The following is a 14,819-nucleotide window of genomic DNA, read 5'->3' as shown; positions in this document are numbered from 1 at the left end:
GCAAAACAAACTGTATTGTTTATGTTTTGTTGATGATCTTCTGATGTTTTGGAAGAATCAGGCTTTCTACCAAAGCACCCTAGCTCAGCTGAAGGAGCACTTTGACATGAAGGATCTTGGTGAGGTATCCAACTATCTTTCTCTGCAGGTGGAGAAGGACCAAACAGGTAATTTTCTGGTACACCAAACACAGAAAATTGCTGATGTATTAACCAGGTTGAATTTGGTTGATGCAAACCCAGCAGACACACCGATGGTGACAGGTTACCAGGTAGACAGTACTGCTGAAGCGTTTTCTGACACAACGCTATACAGATGCGTTCTAGGCAAGCTGAATTTCATTGCCAGATGTTCAAGACCTGACATAGCTGTAAGCTGTAATCTGCTTAGCAGACATGCCAACAATCCTACGATTCAGGATTGGAAAGCTCTGAAGTGCATAGCCCGCTATTTGAAAGGGACTATGCACTACAGGCTGAGGTTCACCAGTCAGAAGACTGGAGGTCTTGAAATCTTTGCGGATGCAAGTTTTGGAAGTGACACCACGGATGGTACAAGCACTTCTGGAGTATGCTACATGTACAACCACTGCCTGTTTGACTGGTTGTGCAAGAAGCAGACGACAGTGAGCCTAAGTTCCTGTGAAGCAGAACTCAATGCCCTGTCATTTTCACTCATGGATTGTGAATGGTTGATGCAACTGTTTAAGGACATCGGGGTTTCTGTGAAATGTCCTGTACAAGTGTATCAAGACAATAGATCTTGTTTGGCTTTGCTGAACTCCGAGAGTTGCAAGCAAAGAACCAAGTACTTGCAGATTAAGCTACATCGTGCAAGGGAGTGTATTCAGAAAGGACTGATTCAGGTGTCCTACATGCCAGGAAATGAAATTCCTGCTGATCTGTTGTCTAAGGTTGTTAACAGAGAACAACTTAAGGTTTATGTACAAAAGTTGCAATTGGGTTGAACCACAGGTACTACAGGTTACACGGAAAGGGGGAGGATGTTAGGATATTTCCGTTCCACCTTAAAAGGGAGCAGGCTTTGTGAGTAACAGAGTCTGCGCATGTCCTGTTCACAGGATGTTTATGCTTGCTGTTTCCTTTCGATTTCAGTCGGGCAGAGATGCTGACGCAGAACGGTCATGTTTTTCTTTGTTCTGTTCAATGCTAAATAAAGTCTGTAAATATGCTCTTCTGCTCTTCTGCGGTGCAAGCTTTCTGGCTGTGTTTCTGCTGATAAAGGATGTGCACGAGCCTGGAATGTGGCAGTCAATTTCCAAGGCTTCGTGTCGCTAATTGTTGGATCTGCGTGGCTACAGAGATCGATGGACGTCCGGCAGCCGGCATGGGGGCTCAGATGGACGCTATCTCCCTGGCAGTATCCCAACAGAGTCCAGTTGGTGCACTGGCTCTAGGGCGATGCTGACATCGGTTATGGGCCCAGTCGTTGTTCCAGTCGTCTGACCTGGCATTGTTCCAGTCATCCCAGGCGTCCCAGTCGCCAGAGGTTTCTGTTGCTGATTGCCGGATGGTGGAACGGACGCTGCATGCTGGACTGATTTGCGGTGCCCAGAAGCAGAGCTGTTTTGGAGCAGAGTGTTCAAGCTGCCGCTGTTGCTGTTGCTGCTGCTTGATTTATGGAGGTATGTTGCTGACTGCCAAAGGAAGAAGATAGCATCCCTGTTTGCCTGTTAATTGCACTCTGAGTGGGAGAGAGAGTGGCTGAAGGAGTCAAGGCTTTATCTGTGTTGCACAAGGGAAGTGTCTTGCTCTAAGTAATAGCAGACATGGCCTGTGCACATTCTGGCCAGATGGCTCTGTCCTTTCCTCTCCTCACGCCTGAAACCTATGCAGTTTGGCAAGTAAAGATGAAAGCGCTTTTACAGAGGGAGAAGCTATTTCACACGATAGAAGATGACCCTCCAGATAAGGATGATGATGATTGGGCTGAATGGCATGCTGCAGATATGAAAGCCCGAGGGACAATTGTTTTGAGTGTTTCAGACCACTTGCTGGTGAACTTAAGAGGGTCAAGAGATGCACAAGCTGTTTGGCATAAGTTGAGAGATATGCATCTGAGGCAGAATGCTGGTTCCAGTGTGATTTTCTTTAAGAAGCTGTGCAGGCTGCAGTTGGAGAAAGGTGGTGATTTGCCTAGCCATCTGTCTCAATTAAAGCGTCTCAGACAGGACCTTGTTCAGCGAGACCTGGCTATTTCAGAGGCTGTATTTGCAATGCTGATGATCAATAGCCTAGATGAGTCTTATGATGGAGTGGCTGCCCAGATTTCCACAATGCCTTCTGACCGGCTAACAGAAGATTATGTGTCTAGCGTGCTTCTGAATGAGTGGGATCGCAGACAGGCTGTTAAAGAAAGCCGGGACTGTGCTGTTAAAAATGTGCTTGAAAATGTGCCTGAGTCTTCAGCAGGGGAAAGTGAAAGTGAAACTGCTGCTGTTAAAGCTTTGAAACTGAAGCGGTGCTTTTCGTGTGGAGCACAAGGCCATTTGAGTTTCCAGTGTAAGAAGTCTTCAAAGAAGAAGGGAAACTTCAGAGGCAGAGGGGGAGGAGGAAGAAATCCCCAAGCACCTGCTACTTCAAAGGCCTTGATCTCTCGCTGTTCCAGTCAACGTGGGCGGAGTTTCTTCGTGATCGACTCTGGCTGTTCAAACCACATGGCCAAAGATAAGAATCTCTTTGTTCAGCTTGAGAAGCAAGACAGAAATTCATCAAGCAGATGGGACAGTTCTCACGAGTGTGGCTCAGGGAACTGTGTTCTTAAAGAGCCTGAATGCAACTATTAAGAATGTCCTGTATGCGCCTGATATTCAGGACAATTTGTTGAGTGTTTCCCAGCTTGATCGTCAAGGGTTTAAGGTGGTGTTTGCTAAATCTCGCTGTGAAATTCTTAGAGATAGCAAGCTCATTCTGTATGCAAAATGTGTAAATGGATTGTACCAATTGCCTTTTGTTTCAGGTACAGGCACTGCAGAAGCAACTGAGAAAGAGTGTTGCAATTTATCTGTAGATAAGAATGAGAAGTTGCATGACCAATGTATTCATCATTACCATCGCGTTTATGGTCATTTGAATTTCCAGGCTGTGGCAAAAATGCCTGATATGGTTCAGGGTATGAAGTTGAAAGAATGTCCCTACCACATGAAATGTGTTTCTTGTGCAGAGAGTAAGGCAAGGCAAGCTCCCAAAGGTACAGAGTCTGGGAGAGAGGCCAAGAAACCATATGAAGTCATTCATGCAGACTTAGTGGGGCCTCTAGCGCTCTCTAGAGGCAATTCAAGGTTTTTCATGGTTCTGATAGACTCCTATTCGAAATATGTTTGGGTCTATATGCTGCAGAAAAAGTCTGAAGCCTTTACCAAGTTTCGCCAGTTTTGTAAATGGCTCAGAAATGTACATAATGAGAATGTACGTTTTCTTTTCACAGACAAGGGTGGAGAGTTTTGTTCAGAAGAGTTTGAGAGTTTTCTTTCTGAACAGGGCATTGAGCATAGGACCGCCACGCCCAGATCACCCTGGCAGAATGGTTTATGTGAGAGAGTAAACCAGACTCTGCAGCAAGGAATCAGAACGCTGTTACATGATTCGGGGCTACCCAATCCTTTTTGGGCCGAAGCTCTTTCGTTTTTCTGTCACGTGTATAACAGGAGGTACCAGTCTAGTGTAAATTGCACCCCATATGAGATGCTTCACGGAAGAAAGCCATGTGTAAAGCATTTTAAAATTTTTGGTTCGGAGGTTTGGGTGCACACCTCGCAGGGTGACAAACTGAGCAAGCGTGGAGAACATGGTATTTTCCTAGGATATGAGAAAGGGTCTTATCGTGTTCTGATCACAGACACGAAAACCATAAGGCTGACCAGGAGTATTGATGACAATCCACAATGGGACAGAGTTGGCGTTTTTCAGTGCCATCCCATTTGTGATGATGGTGCAAAAGGGGCAAAGAAAGTTAAGAGGGAGGCAAGTGTTGTTGGTGGTGATAATCCTGATGCCAATGTAGTTCCAGATGATGGCACAGATTATCAGAGCCCAAAAGCCTCAGGTGAGTCTGACGCTGACTCAGACTTAGCAGCTTCATATACTTTAGCTCCCCATTCTCCCAAAGAGGAGGAAGCACCAGAACAAGAGGATCAAAGAGTTCTGCGCAGGTCCGAGAGAACAACCAAGGGTGTACCACCGAAAAGGTTTTCTGAAGAGTTTGCAAAGACTGCGGTCACGAGCAACTCTGGTGGGGTTTCTAAACCAGGCATGAAGTGTGCTGAGAGTAGTAGCACAAAACGCTTTATTTATTTCCTTACCTGATATTTGAAGGAAAGCGTGTATTTGAGTTCTGAAAAATGGTTTGTTCAAATCTGCCTAATTAGAGATGTCAATTTGCATTTGAGAAAGAGAAATGTGTATGAAGATTTTTCCAGAAGCTGCTTATTCAAAATGGTATTGTTAAAGTGTCTTAGAAAAGCGGGAAAAGAGATACCTGCAAATATATTAACCAAGGTTGTAAGCAGAGAACAACTTTTGGAGTGTATGTGTAAATTGCAGTTATGTTAAAGATTCTTGAAATGGTCGGATGAAATGGGGGAGGATGAGGAGATTTCACCCCTCCCATACCCAAGAATCTCCTGATCATCTCCTGATGGTCTCTGCTGACTCTCCAGAGAAGAGGAGGCGTGTCCTGCCTATCTACTTATTCTGCCCAGCAACATATCTGTGTGTGAGAGAGAGTCAGTCAGTCAGTGTATCGGAGAGAGTGAGAGTGTTAGAGATCCTAGAGATAAGATTGCTGCTAAGAGCAGCTGCAGACTCTCAGTGTAGCATTGATTTATGCTTAGAATATTCAGCTCTGTATATAGCTTTGTATCATAGTTGTAGTTACAGAATAAAAGGAAGATATTCTACAGAGCTGCTCTCCGAGTGGTTTATACTCTGCAAGACTCTGCAAAACTCTGCTGCACAACGACTGTATTATTGAGACAGTGAATCCGGTGCTCTCAGCTCTAAGCTGTGAGTCCACAGCACTGTGACCTGTTCCTGTGAGAAAGGAGGTCTCTGGCGGTGCTACCCAGCTCGCCTAGCCCAGTTGGGGTTGAGGTGCAAGAGTCCAGTTGGTGCACTGGCTCTAGGGCGATGCTGACATGTGCTGCCGAATCATTTATGTTACAAACATGATATATATATAAAGAAAGGGTAAAGGCTCCCTGCTCCCCAACAACATACATTTTTCATCAATGGAAGTCTTCTTTCCAGTTCAAATTGTTTCGGCTTTGTATGTAAATTTACTGGTTTATTATCTTGGTCCATTTGTTCCAGCACACAGCTTGAATTAAGGACAATTACCCTCAAATCATCTGTTTATTCTTTGCTAACGATCTCTGCTATCGTGGGAGCGGCATCCATTAAGGCAGACCGGAACCAGAAGCCTCAAAAGCCCCATTTCTAAGCAATTCCAGTGACTCCAATTTCAGGTCTTTGCTCCTCACCCCACTTTGAAAGGCTGGCATGGTCTGTACAGTAGTGACCTGAGAGTAGATCCCATTGAACTCATTGGGGCTTATGGACAGAACTTGGTGGCAAAACGAGTTACCATCCTGTCCCTAAGCATGAAAATTGCAACCCCAGAGCATGGGCAGAAAACAGACAAGTAGCTAATACATGTAAGTGGCCCCATGCTTGGTGCTTTCTATGGAGTGTCCTGTTGACGCTCTTTGAGCTCTCTCATTGCAAGCCAGGCAGGTGTTGTGGCCATATTTGCCTCTTGCATGGGGACCAAATCTTTGGGGAAGCTTTTCATCTCCAATTGGTAGGAAAGAGGGTTCATTAACCTGCTGGTGGGGAGAGGTGGCTTTTCAGCCCATAAATTCAACTCACGCTGGAATATCTGGTGGGCTGGATCTGGAGCACAAAGGGTCAAGTTCTACTTGCATGAGCCCTTGTGTTCCTTCTTCAAACTCATTAGGCAGGACCGTCAGAGGTCAAATCTGGATAATATTTCATTCTGGGCTACTTATGGCAGAGCACAGAAGGCATGCAATCCATTCTTTTCAGTTCTGTCAGTAAGGTCATTCCCTAGATTTCTCAAGTGCAAGAACCCTGGGCTGTCTGAGTTATGGGGTTCCTTGGGGTCCAGGTCAGCTGGCTAGTCAGGATTGTCACCTGCAGAGTATATGTCAACTAAAGGATAATAGTCTGCCTTGAATTGAGGACTTTTTGGAGGTGTTGCAGAGGAGCTGGTGATGCCACATTTTGGAATAATCTTGAGATTGATACACCACTCCTCCATAGATATTCTCTGTGCTTATACACCATCTTCACAAACTTTACGCTCCTCTTGTGACAAGATTCCCAAAGGCTTAGGGTAGCTTGAGAGAAGTAGCTTATTTTGAGATAGCACCCATATCCAATTCTTGTTTACCAAAACCCTCTTCCTAGTTGGTTTTGTTTTGGCTTCTGACAGGACATCAGAGCATTTGATAACCTTGCATATCGTTTCATATTGATATAAGGATCTGGTGTGCAAATTCCAGTACAGTGGTACCTCGGGTTACATACGCTTCAGTTACATATGCTTCAGCTGACAGACTCCGCTAACCTAGAAATAGTACCTCGAGTTAAGAACTTTGCTTCAGGATGAGAACAGAAATCGTGCTCTGGTGGTGCGGCGGCAGCGGGAGGCCCCATTAGCTAAAGTGACGCTTCAGGTTAAGAACAGTTTCAGGTTAAGAACGGACATCTGAGAACGAATTAGTGTTCTGTCTGGACCCAGAGCACGAGCTACTCTTAAGTAAGTTAAAGAGTATTTTTAAGTCAACTTTTTAATATTGCACTATTTTTAAAATTTTTAACATTTTTGCTCTTCTTTGTACTTATAGACCTCCTTTTGCCATGTAGACGAATTAAACCTCCCTTATTGATCTATTTTTAATGGTATGGAAAGAGAAATTGTTGTATTATCTGGTGCCACAGACTCTGCTAGATTTTATTCAGAAGGTTTTACAAGTACCTATCAGGATGATAATAACTTTATTACAGTCAGCCAAAAAGGATTTTATGCGTTCCATGTCCTCTGTTAGTACTACAAGCCACCCAGTGACTGATAATCCCTCTTTGGTCCCAGAAGTTTGGGAGTTGCAGTCTTTTATACTTGCTTTAATTTTGAATTTTGTTTTCAGATTAGTTCCTCTACTTGTTTAGCCTGGATTTGGCCTTGAGTCGCTTGAGCTCCTGGTCTCAGTGCCAGAGATGACTTAGCAGTTGAGCTGCCTGGACCCAAAACCTCTTTCTGCTCATCCTCAGAGCTGCTGAGAGATCCTATAAGGTCAGTAATAGGATCTGGCTCCTGCTGTTTCTTAGCCACCTCCTCATTTTTCTTATTCACGTAAAATTGAGTAATTTTTGCTTGCGCTTTCTTCAGAGAAGCTCTCTTTGGAGGAGGGTCTGTGGCACTCGGGGAGAGAACATACATTTTGTAACTACTCTGGGTCAACACTGTCTTTCCCCTTAATTCCTCATCAAGTTTCCTGATACCGGTTATACCATTTTCTGAAATTCTGTGATTATCCTTGCTGTGATTTATTGAATGGAAACTGAGACAGGTTTTCCAGGTGAAGCTTTTCCCAAACACTCCCCTGTATGAAGTATCTCATGGGAATCGAGAATGGGGCTGCGAAGGAAGCTTTTCCCACATTTCAAGCACTTATTTCTTCCCACCTTTAGTTCTTTTATGTGAAGTGAGGCTCTCCTTGTGAACGAAGAGCTTTCCTTGATGGGAAGTGGACTGGGAGCTCTGACTGAAAGTCTCTCCACACTCTGAATATTTATATGGTTTCTCCATTGTGTGGATTCTCTTGGTTGTCTCCCTTCTTCTTCCTCTCCAATTCCCCACCTACAATCTGCTGTTATATGTCAGTATTATTATTATTATGTTTAGGCTGAGGAAGAAATTGAGCCTGAAATGATTGAACAATGCAAATGACTGCTTGTGAAAGAGGAAGAAGGAAAATGAATTACTGCCTTTTTTGAGAAAAAATTTTGAGAAAATTTGACAGGATGTACCTCCACATCCCTGAGATCTCTGAAGCCTACATTGAAGAAGGGCTGGGCAGCTCAGAGCAGCCTCATCCTGGTCGGAAAAGGCAGGACTGGTGGAAGAATATTCCCAGACAGAACAGGAGATGCATCTCCTATTGAGAGTTGTGGGTGTGTTAACATCTCAGATGCTGCAGGTGGCGCTATTGGGCTCCCTCAAAATAGAGGAGGTTTGTCCTTCAGAGATCTGTATGGAATTTCAAAACTGATCTCATGATCCAGCAGGGAGCCTTACCAGAGAGGCCACGATCCCACGATTCTCCTCCTTGACTTCCTTCTGCAGAGCTCTCTGGTCAGGATCCAGCAAAGCCCAGTCCTCCTCTGTGAAAGGAACAGCTACGTCTTCAAAGCACACTGGACCCTAAGGGAAAAAGGGAGAAGAAAGATGATATTTTTCTACACATTGCTCTGTTCTTTTCTGCCTCTTAATATCTGCATTGTTTTAATACTATTCTTTTCTTGCATGCTTATTTCAGTATCTTAATGGAACAATTTTGTTGTGTATTTTAATGATGGGTCTTAATCCTTGTATAAATGTGGCCAGCATGACTAAGCCACTTCTGGCGAACCAGAGCAGCACACAGAAACGCCGTTTACCTTCCCGCCCGAGTGGTACCAATTTATCTACTTGCACTTTGACACGCTTTTGAACTGCTAGGTGGGCAGGAGCTGGGACCGAGCAACGGGAGCTCACATCGTCGCGGGGATTCGAACCGCCGACCTTCTGATCGGCAAGTCCTAGGCTCTGTGGTTTAACCCACAGCGCCACCCGTGTCCCATTCCACATTATAATAATCCCTAAATCTGAAGGGGGTTTCTTTACCTGCCCAGTTTTCCTTGACCCCAAGCCCCCTCCCAAAAATGAAGGCAGCATCTGGATCCCAAGGAAGAACTTGGCAGAGAGGACAAGGGAGGACCCTCTGCTCCCTGACTTGGGGGTCTGCCCCCACTATGTATGATCTGAGAAGGGACCCCCATGCCCCCTCCCTGCCCCCCTGGGACCCCCTTCTCCCCATTGCACCCTCAGAGGGAGGAAATAGGGGACTCGCCGGATTCCAGAAGGGGCTTTTGCAAAGGAGAGAGAAGAAAGCAGCCTCCTCTCTGCCTGCAGGAAGGGATGGGGGAGGGAGGGAATTTAGCCATGGAGGACCTTCACCCCCTTCACTTCCCGTCCTCTCTAGGAATCCAGCTCTGCTCCTTTTAACCCTTGCAAAACCGAGCGCACCGAGCCTGCCCTTCCCTCTGCCTGCCGGCAGATCTGCGGCTGCGCTTAGAGCCTGCCCTCCCCGCCCCCATTTGCCCCAAGGAGCCCAGATCTAGGTCTTAGCAAGTGCGTAGATCCCAAACCCCTGCGGCTCTTTTGAGGACCCTGCTCTGCTCTTCCTTTCCGTTTTGGACGTGGCAAACATTTATCCGTGGAAGAGTTCAATCTGGACCATCCTGTGCATTTATTTGTTCATTTCAGAGATCCTGGGATGATGGGCTCTATTTTGCTGTCACCATCTGCAGTGATCATGAAACCCAAGAAAGTAAAATCTCTCACTGCCTCCATTTCTTCCCCTTCTATTTGCCAGGAGGTGATGGGCCCAGTGGCCATGATCTTCGTTTTTTTGATGTTGAGCTTCAAACCATATTTTGTGCTCTTCTCTTCCACCCTCATTAAAAGGTTCTTTAATTCCTCCTCACTTTCTGCCATCAAGGTTGTGTCATCTGCATATCTGAGGTTGTTGATATTTCTTCTGGAAATCTTAATTCCAGCTAGGGATTCATCCAGCCCAGCCTTTCGCATGATGAATTCTGCATATAAGTTAAATAAGCAGGGAGACAATATACAGCCTTGTCGTACTCCTTTCCCAATTTTGAATCAATCAGTTGTTCCATATCCAGTTCTAACCGTAGCTTCTTGTCCCACATAGAGATTTCTCAGGAGACAGATGAGGTGATCAGGCACTCCCATTTCCCAACCCCCTTACTGTTATTTAATGGCATCCCGGTTATATGTATTCCCCTTTTCCCAAAAGTTGCTCCAATAAGTTTTCCTCAGCGTTTGACCCACGTTGAGCCTGGAGTGTCCTAGGGAACCTTCTGCCACTGGAGAGTCAGGCTGAGGTGCCTTCTCCTGGCAGCTCATTCAGAAGACACCCCTGAAGCTGAGGCTCTTTTGGGACAAGGGGAATACATATAAACGGGATGCCATTAAATAATGGTAAGGGGGTTGGGGGGAAGGGTCTCCAGCCAGCCTGCCCCTTATTTTGAATTGGGGGGGGGATGAGGGGCTAAGAAAAGCCCTCCCTGAAAACCAAGCGGGGGGGAAAATGTTAGCAGGTGGAGGTGCTGATTTCTTCGTATTTGAGAGTTGCTGCTTCTCAAAATGGTGCTTTTAAAGTGGGGAGGGGGTTGGAGGTGGCGTTGAGCTTGACTTGCCCCTGTTTGAGACCCAGCAGGAAAGGAGGGCGTTTCTTATTCCAGAAAGAAGTCTGACAGAGCTGACTCCGGACTCCAGTTCAAAGGAAGAGTGACACCTGCCATCCTTTCCATGTTTCCTGCCAGAAAACCAGTTTCTACTGGGATCCCAGAACTATCTGACCCCATTTCCCACCCCAGAGCAGGGATGGACCAATCAGAGGCCTCTGCATTGGACAGCTGGCCAATCCCCTTTCAGATTCCCCTGGGCCTCCTCCTCTCCTTCGCCCGGTTTCCTGAGGGAGTTTCCCCCCTGAGTTTCCCTCTTGGCTGCTCCCCCTCCCAGCTTCTCCTTCATTTCTCCTTCCTTCTCTTCCTTTTCCTCTTTCCCCTCATTGTTTGGGGGCAGCTGGATTCCCCCCCCCCATGGCCAGGCAGGCCCAGAAGGAGCCCACGGAGGCGGCAGGGCCAAGAGATGGCGTTTCCCGCCCTTTTCTGAAAAAGGCGGGAACGCCATTTTGTTTTTTTTCCGGAGGGTCCCCTCAGCCCTCCTTCTTGGGGGTCTCCCTCCGCTCCCCCCTCTCAGTCTGCCCCCCACACCCAGGGGGTTCCCTCAGCCCTCCTTCTTGGGGGTCTCCCTCTGCTCCCCCTCTCAGTCTGCCCCCCCCCCACACAGGGGGCCCCCTCAGCCCTCCTTCTTGGGGGTGTCCCTCCGCTCCCCTCTCAGTCCACCCCCCACACCCAGGGGGCCCCTCAGCCCTCCTTCTTGGGGGTCTCCCTCCGCTCCCCCCTCTCATTTTTTTTAAAGTAATGTTTATTAGAGTTTCGAATAATACAAAAAACAAAAAGAAAAAAAAGAAAAAAAAAGAATTCATCCTTTACAGTCCCATTTTCAATAACTTTTTTCCGCGACTTCCCCTCACCTCCCCTTCTTGTATTCCAAGTCCAAATATTTATCCAACAAGTTCTTATCTCTAATTTCTTAACCTTAATTTGTTACTATATTTATTTATATTAAATTTTTAATCTTAATTCATTATTATATTTAGATCAGTTTATATATCAACTTTTAACTTATATACCTCAATCATTTATAGAAAACTTTTTCTAAGGTCGACCCTATTTCCCTTCCACGAATTCCCCATTCTTATACTGATAACAACACAGAATTAAACACAGAATAAAAAAGATCAAGCCCCCTTTGGATTTCCAAACCCTACCCTCCCTTCCCCGGTTTCAATCCCAAAACCATAGTCCATTAGTCCATCTATTATTAGCCTGGCAACCTCACGTCCGAGGCTCTTAAATCTCTCTCAGTCCCTTTCTGCCGGCTTCTTTGAAAGTCCCTTATATTTAACACCCAGTCTCTAAGGGGCACTCTCTCTATAATGTCCATATTCCTTCCAGCCAGGCCTCCTTGTTTAAAGGTGGAGCTCAAGTCCTGTTTCTTAGATCCAAATGTCCCAAAAGCTCCAGCTTCCACCTTGATCAAATTAGTAGTCCCTAAATCTTCAGATCCCCACAAAAGAAGATCTTTCCATTCCTCATTTCTAAGTTCAAACCAAGTTTTCTTCTTCCAGTCCTTATTTTCATTTATATCCATCTTGGCAGGCCTCCGGCTCTCGTTTGCCTTCTGTAACATTTCAGCCCCTCCTTTCTGCTCCTCCTAGAATCATAGAATCATAGAGTTGGAAGAGACCACAAGGGCCATCGAGTCCAACCCCCTGCCAAGCAGGAACACCATCAGAGCACTCCTGACATATGGTTGTCAAGCCTCTGCTTAAAGACCTCCAAAGAAGGAGACTCCACCACACTCCTTGGCAGCAAATTCCACTGTTGAACAGCTCTTACTGTCAGGAAGTTCTTCCTAATGTTTAGGTGGAATCTTCTTTCTTGTAGTTTGGATCCATTGCTCCGTGTCCGCTTCTCTGGAGCAGCAGAAAACAACCTTTCTCCCTCCTCTATGTGACATCCTTTTATATATTTGAACATGGCTATCATATCACCCCTTAACCTCCTCTTCTCCAGGCTAAACATGCCCAGCTCTCTTAGCCGTTCCTCATAAGGCATCGTTTCCAGGCCTTTGACCATTTTGGTTGCCCTCCTCTGGACACGTTCCAGTTTGTCAGTGTCCTTCTTGAATTGTGGTGCCCAGAACTGGACACAGTACTCCAGGTGAGGTCTGACCAGAGCAGAATACAGTGGCACTATTACTTCCCTTGATCTAGATGCTATACTCCTATTGATGCAGCCCAGAATTGCATTGGCTTTTTTAGCTGCCGCGTCACACTGTTGGCTCATGTCAAGTTTGTGGTCAACCAAGACTCCTAGATCCTTTTCACATGTACTGCTCTCAAGCCAGGTGTCCCCCATCTTGTATTTGTGCCTCTCATTTTTTTTGCCCAAGTGCAATACTTTACATTTCTCCCTGTTAAAATTCATCTTGTTTGTTTTGGCCCAGTTCTCTAATCTGTCAAGGTCGTTTTGAAGTGTGATCCTGTCCTCTGGGGTGTTAGCCACCCCTCCCAATTTGGTGTCATCTGCAAATTTGATCAGGATGCCCTTGAGTCCATCATCCAAGTCGTTGATAAAGATGTTGAATAAGACCGGGCCCAAGACAGAACCCTGTGGCACCCCACTAGTCACTCTTCTCCAGGATGAAGAGGAATCATTGATGAGCACCCTTTGGGTTCGGTCAGTCAGCCAGTTACAAATCCACTGAGTGGTAGCATAGTCAAGACCGCATTTTACCAGCTTCTTTACAAGAATATCATGAGGCACCTTGTCAAATGCCTTGCTGAAATCAAGGTAGGCTACATCCACTGCGTTCCCTTCATCTACCAGGCTTGTAATTCTGTCAAAAAACGAGATCAGGTTAGTCTGACATGACTTATTTTTCAGAAATCCATGCTGACTGTTGGTGATCACAGCATTCCTTTCTAGGTGCTCACAGACTGTTTGCTTAATGATCTGCTCCAGAATCTTCCCTGGTATTGATGTCAGACTGACTGGGCGGTAATTATTTGGGTCCTCTCTTTTCCCCTTTTTGAAAATAGGGACAACATTTGCCCTCCTCCAGTCTGCCGGGACTTCGCCTGTTCTCCAGGAATTCTCAAAGATGACTGCCAGTGGTTCTGAGATCACATCTGCCAGTTCTTTTAATACTCTTGGATGCAGTTCATCTGGCCCTTGAGACTTGAATACATCTAAACTAGCCAAGTATTCTTGCACTATGTCCTTAGTTATTCTGGGCTGTGTTTCCTTTGCTGAATCATTTGCTCCAAATTCTTCAGGTCGGGCATTGTTTTCTTTATCGGAGAAGACTGAGGCAAAGAAGGCATTGAGGAGTTCAGCCCTTTCTGTGTCCCCTGTTTGCATTTCACCATCTTCTCCTCTGAGTGACCCCACTGTTTCTTTGTTCTTCCTTTTGCTACGGACATACCCATAAAAGCCTTTTTTGTTGCTTTTAACCTCTCTAGCATGCCTGAGTTCATTCTGTGCTTTAGCTTTTCTGACTTTGTGTCTACACGTGCTGGCTATTTGTTTGAATTCCTCTTTGGTGGTTTCCCCCCTTTTCAATTTTTTGTACACATCCTTTTTTAATCTTAACTCAGTTAAAAGTTCTTTAGATAGCCACCCTGGCTTCTTTAGGCACCTTCCATGTTTCTGTCTCATTGGTATTGCCTGACGTTGTGCTTTTAGTATCTCCCTCTTAACAAACTCCCAGCCATCATGAACTCCCTTTCCTTTTAGTATTACTGTCCATGGGATCTCACCCAGCACTTCCCTAAGTTTTATGAAGTCAGCTTTCTTAAAGTCAAGAAATTGAGTCCTAGTATGCTTGGCTGCTCCTTTCCGCTGTATAGTAAACTTCAGAAGAGCATGATCACTTGCGCCTAATGATCCTTCCACTTCTACCCCACTAACCAGGTCATCAACATTGGTTAGGACCAGATCTAAAATGGCTGTTCCTCTTGTTGCTTCTCCCACTTTCTGGACAATGAAGTTGTCTGCAAGGCCAGTGAGGAATCTGTTTGACCTTATGCTCTTGGCTGAGTTTGACATCCAACAAATATCTGGGTAATTGAAGTCCCCCATTACTACTATCTCCCTTCCTTTTGCATGCTTGGCCATCTGTTCCAGGAAGGCATCATCTAGGTCCGCCGTTTGGCTTGGGGATCTGTAGTAAACTCCCACAATGAGGTCACTGTTATTCTTCTCTCCCTTAATTTTGACCCAAATGCTCTCACTTTGGTTTTGAGGTTCTAAATCTTGGATCTCTTCACAGGTATACACATCCCTGACATATAA

General features: G+C 45.7%; 2 protein-coding genes across 16 annotated transcripts in view; one reads left to right on the top strand and one right to left on the bottom strand.

Moving 5' to 3' along the window:
• Positions 1-14,819, top strand: part of LOC308465792 (uncharacterized protein) — a 430,090-nt gene that overhangs the window by 335,501 nt on the left and 79,770 nt on the right. The gene's annotated exons all lie outside the window — the stretch shown is intronic.
• The window catches only part of LOC308465694 (uncharacterized protein), a 386,527-nt gene that overhangs the window by 340,001 nt on the left and 31,707 nt on the right, over positions 1-14,819 (bottom strand). For 4 of the 5 annotated variants that reach the window (XM_080985782.1, XM_080985783.1, XM_080985784.1 and 1 more), the window contains exon 1: positions 8,341-8,696. Coding sequence is in view for 1 of the 5 variants with exons in the window: in XM_080985781.1 (XP_080841907.1) it covers positions 8,341-8,466 (126 nt within the window). In the remaining 4 variants the exon portion in view is untranslated. Of the gene's footprint in view, positions 1-8,340; positions 8,697-14,819 lie in introns of those variants that run through there. The other variant, XM_080985781.1, reaches the window with a different exon arrangement.

The sequence above is a fragment of the Podarcis pityusensis genome (genome assembly GCF_964106645.2).
Source record: "Podarcis pityusensis genome assembly, chromosome: 2".
Taxonomy (NCBI): domain Eukaryota; kingdom Metazoa; phylum Chordata; class Lepidosauria; order Squamata; family Lacertidae; genus Podarcis; species Podarcis pityusensis.
This window is presented reverse-complemented; position numbering and strand designations above follow the sequence as displayed.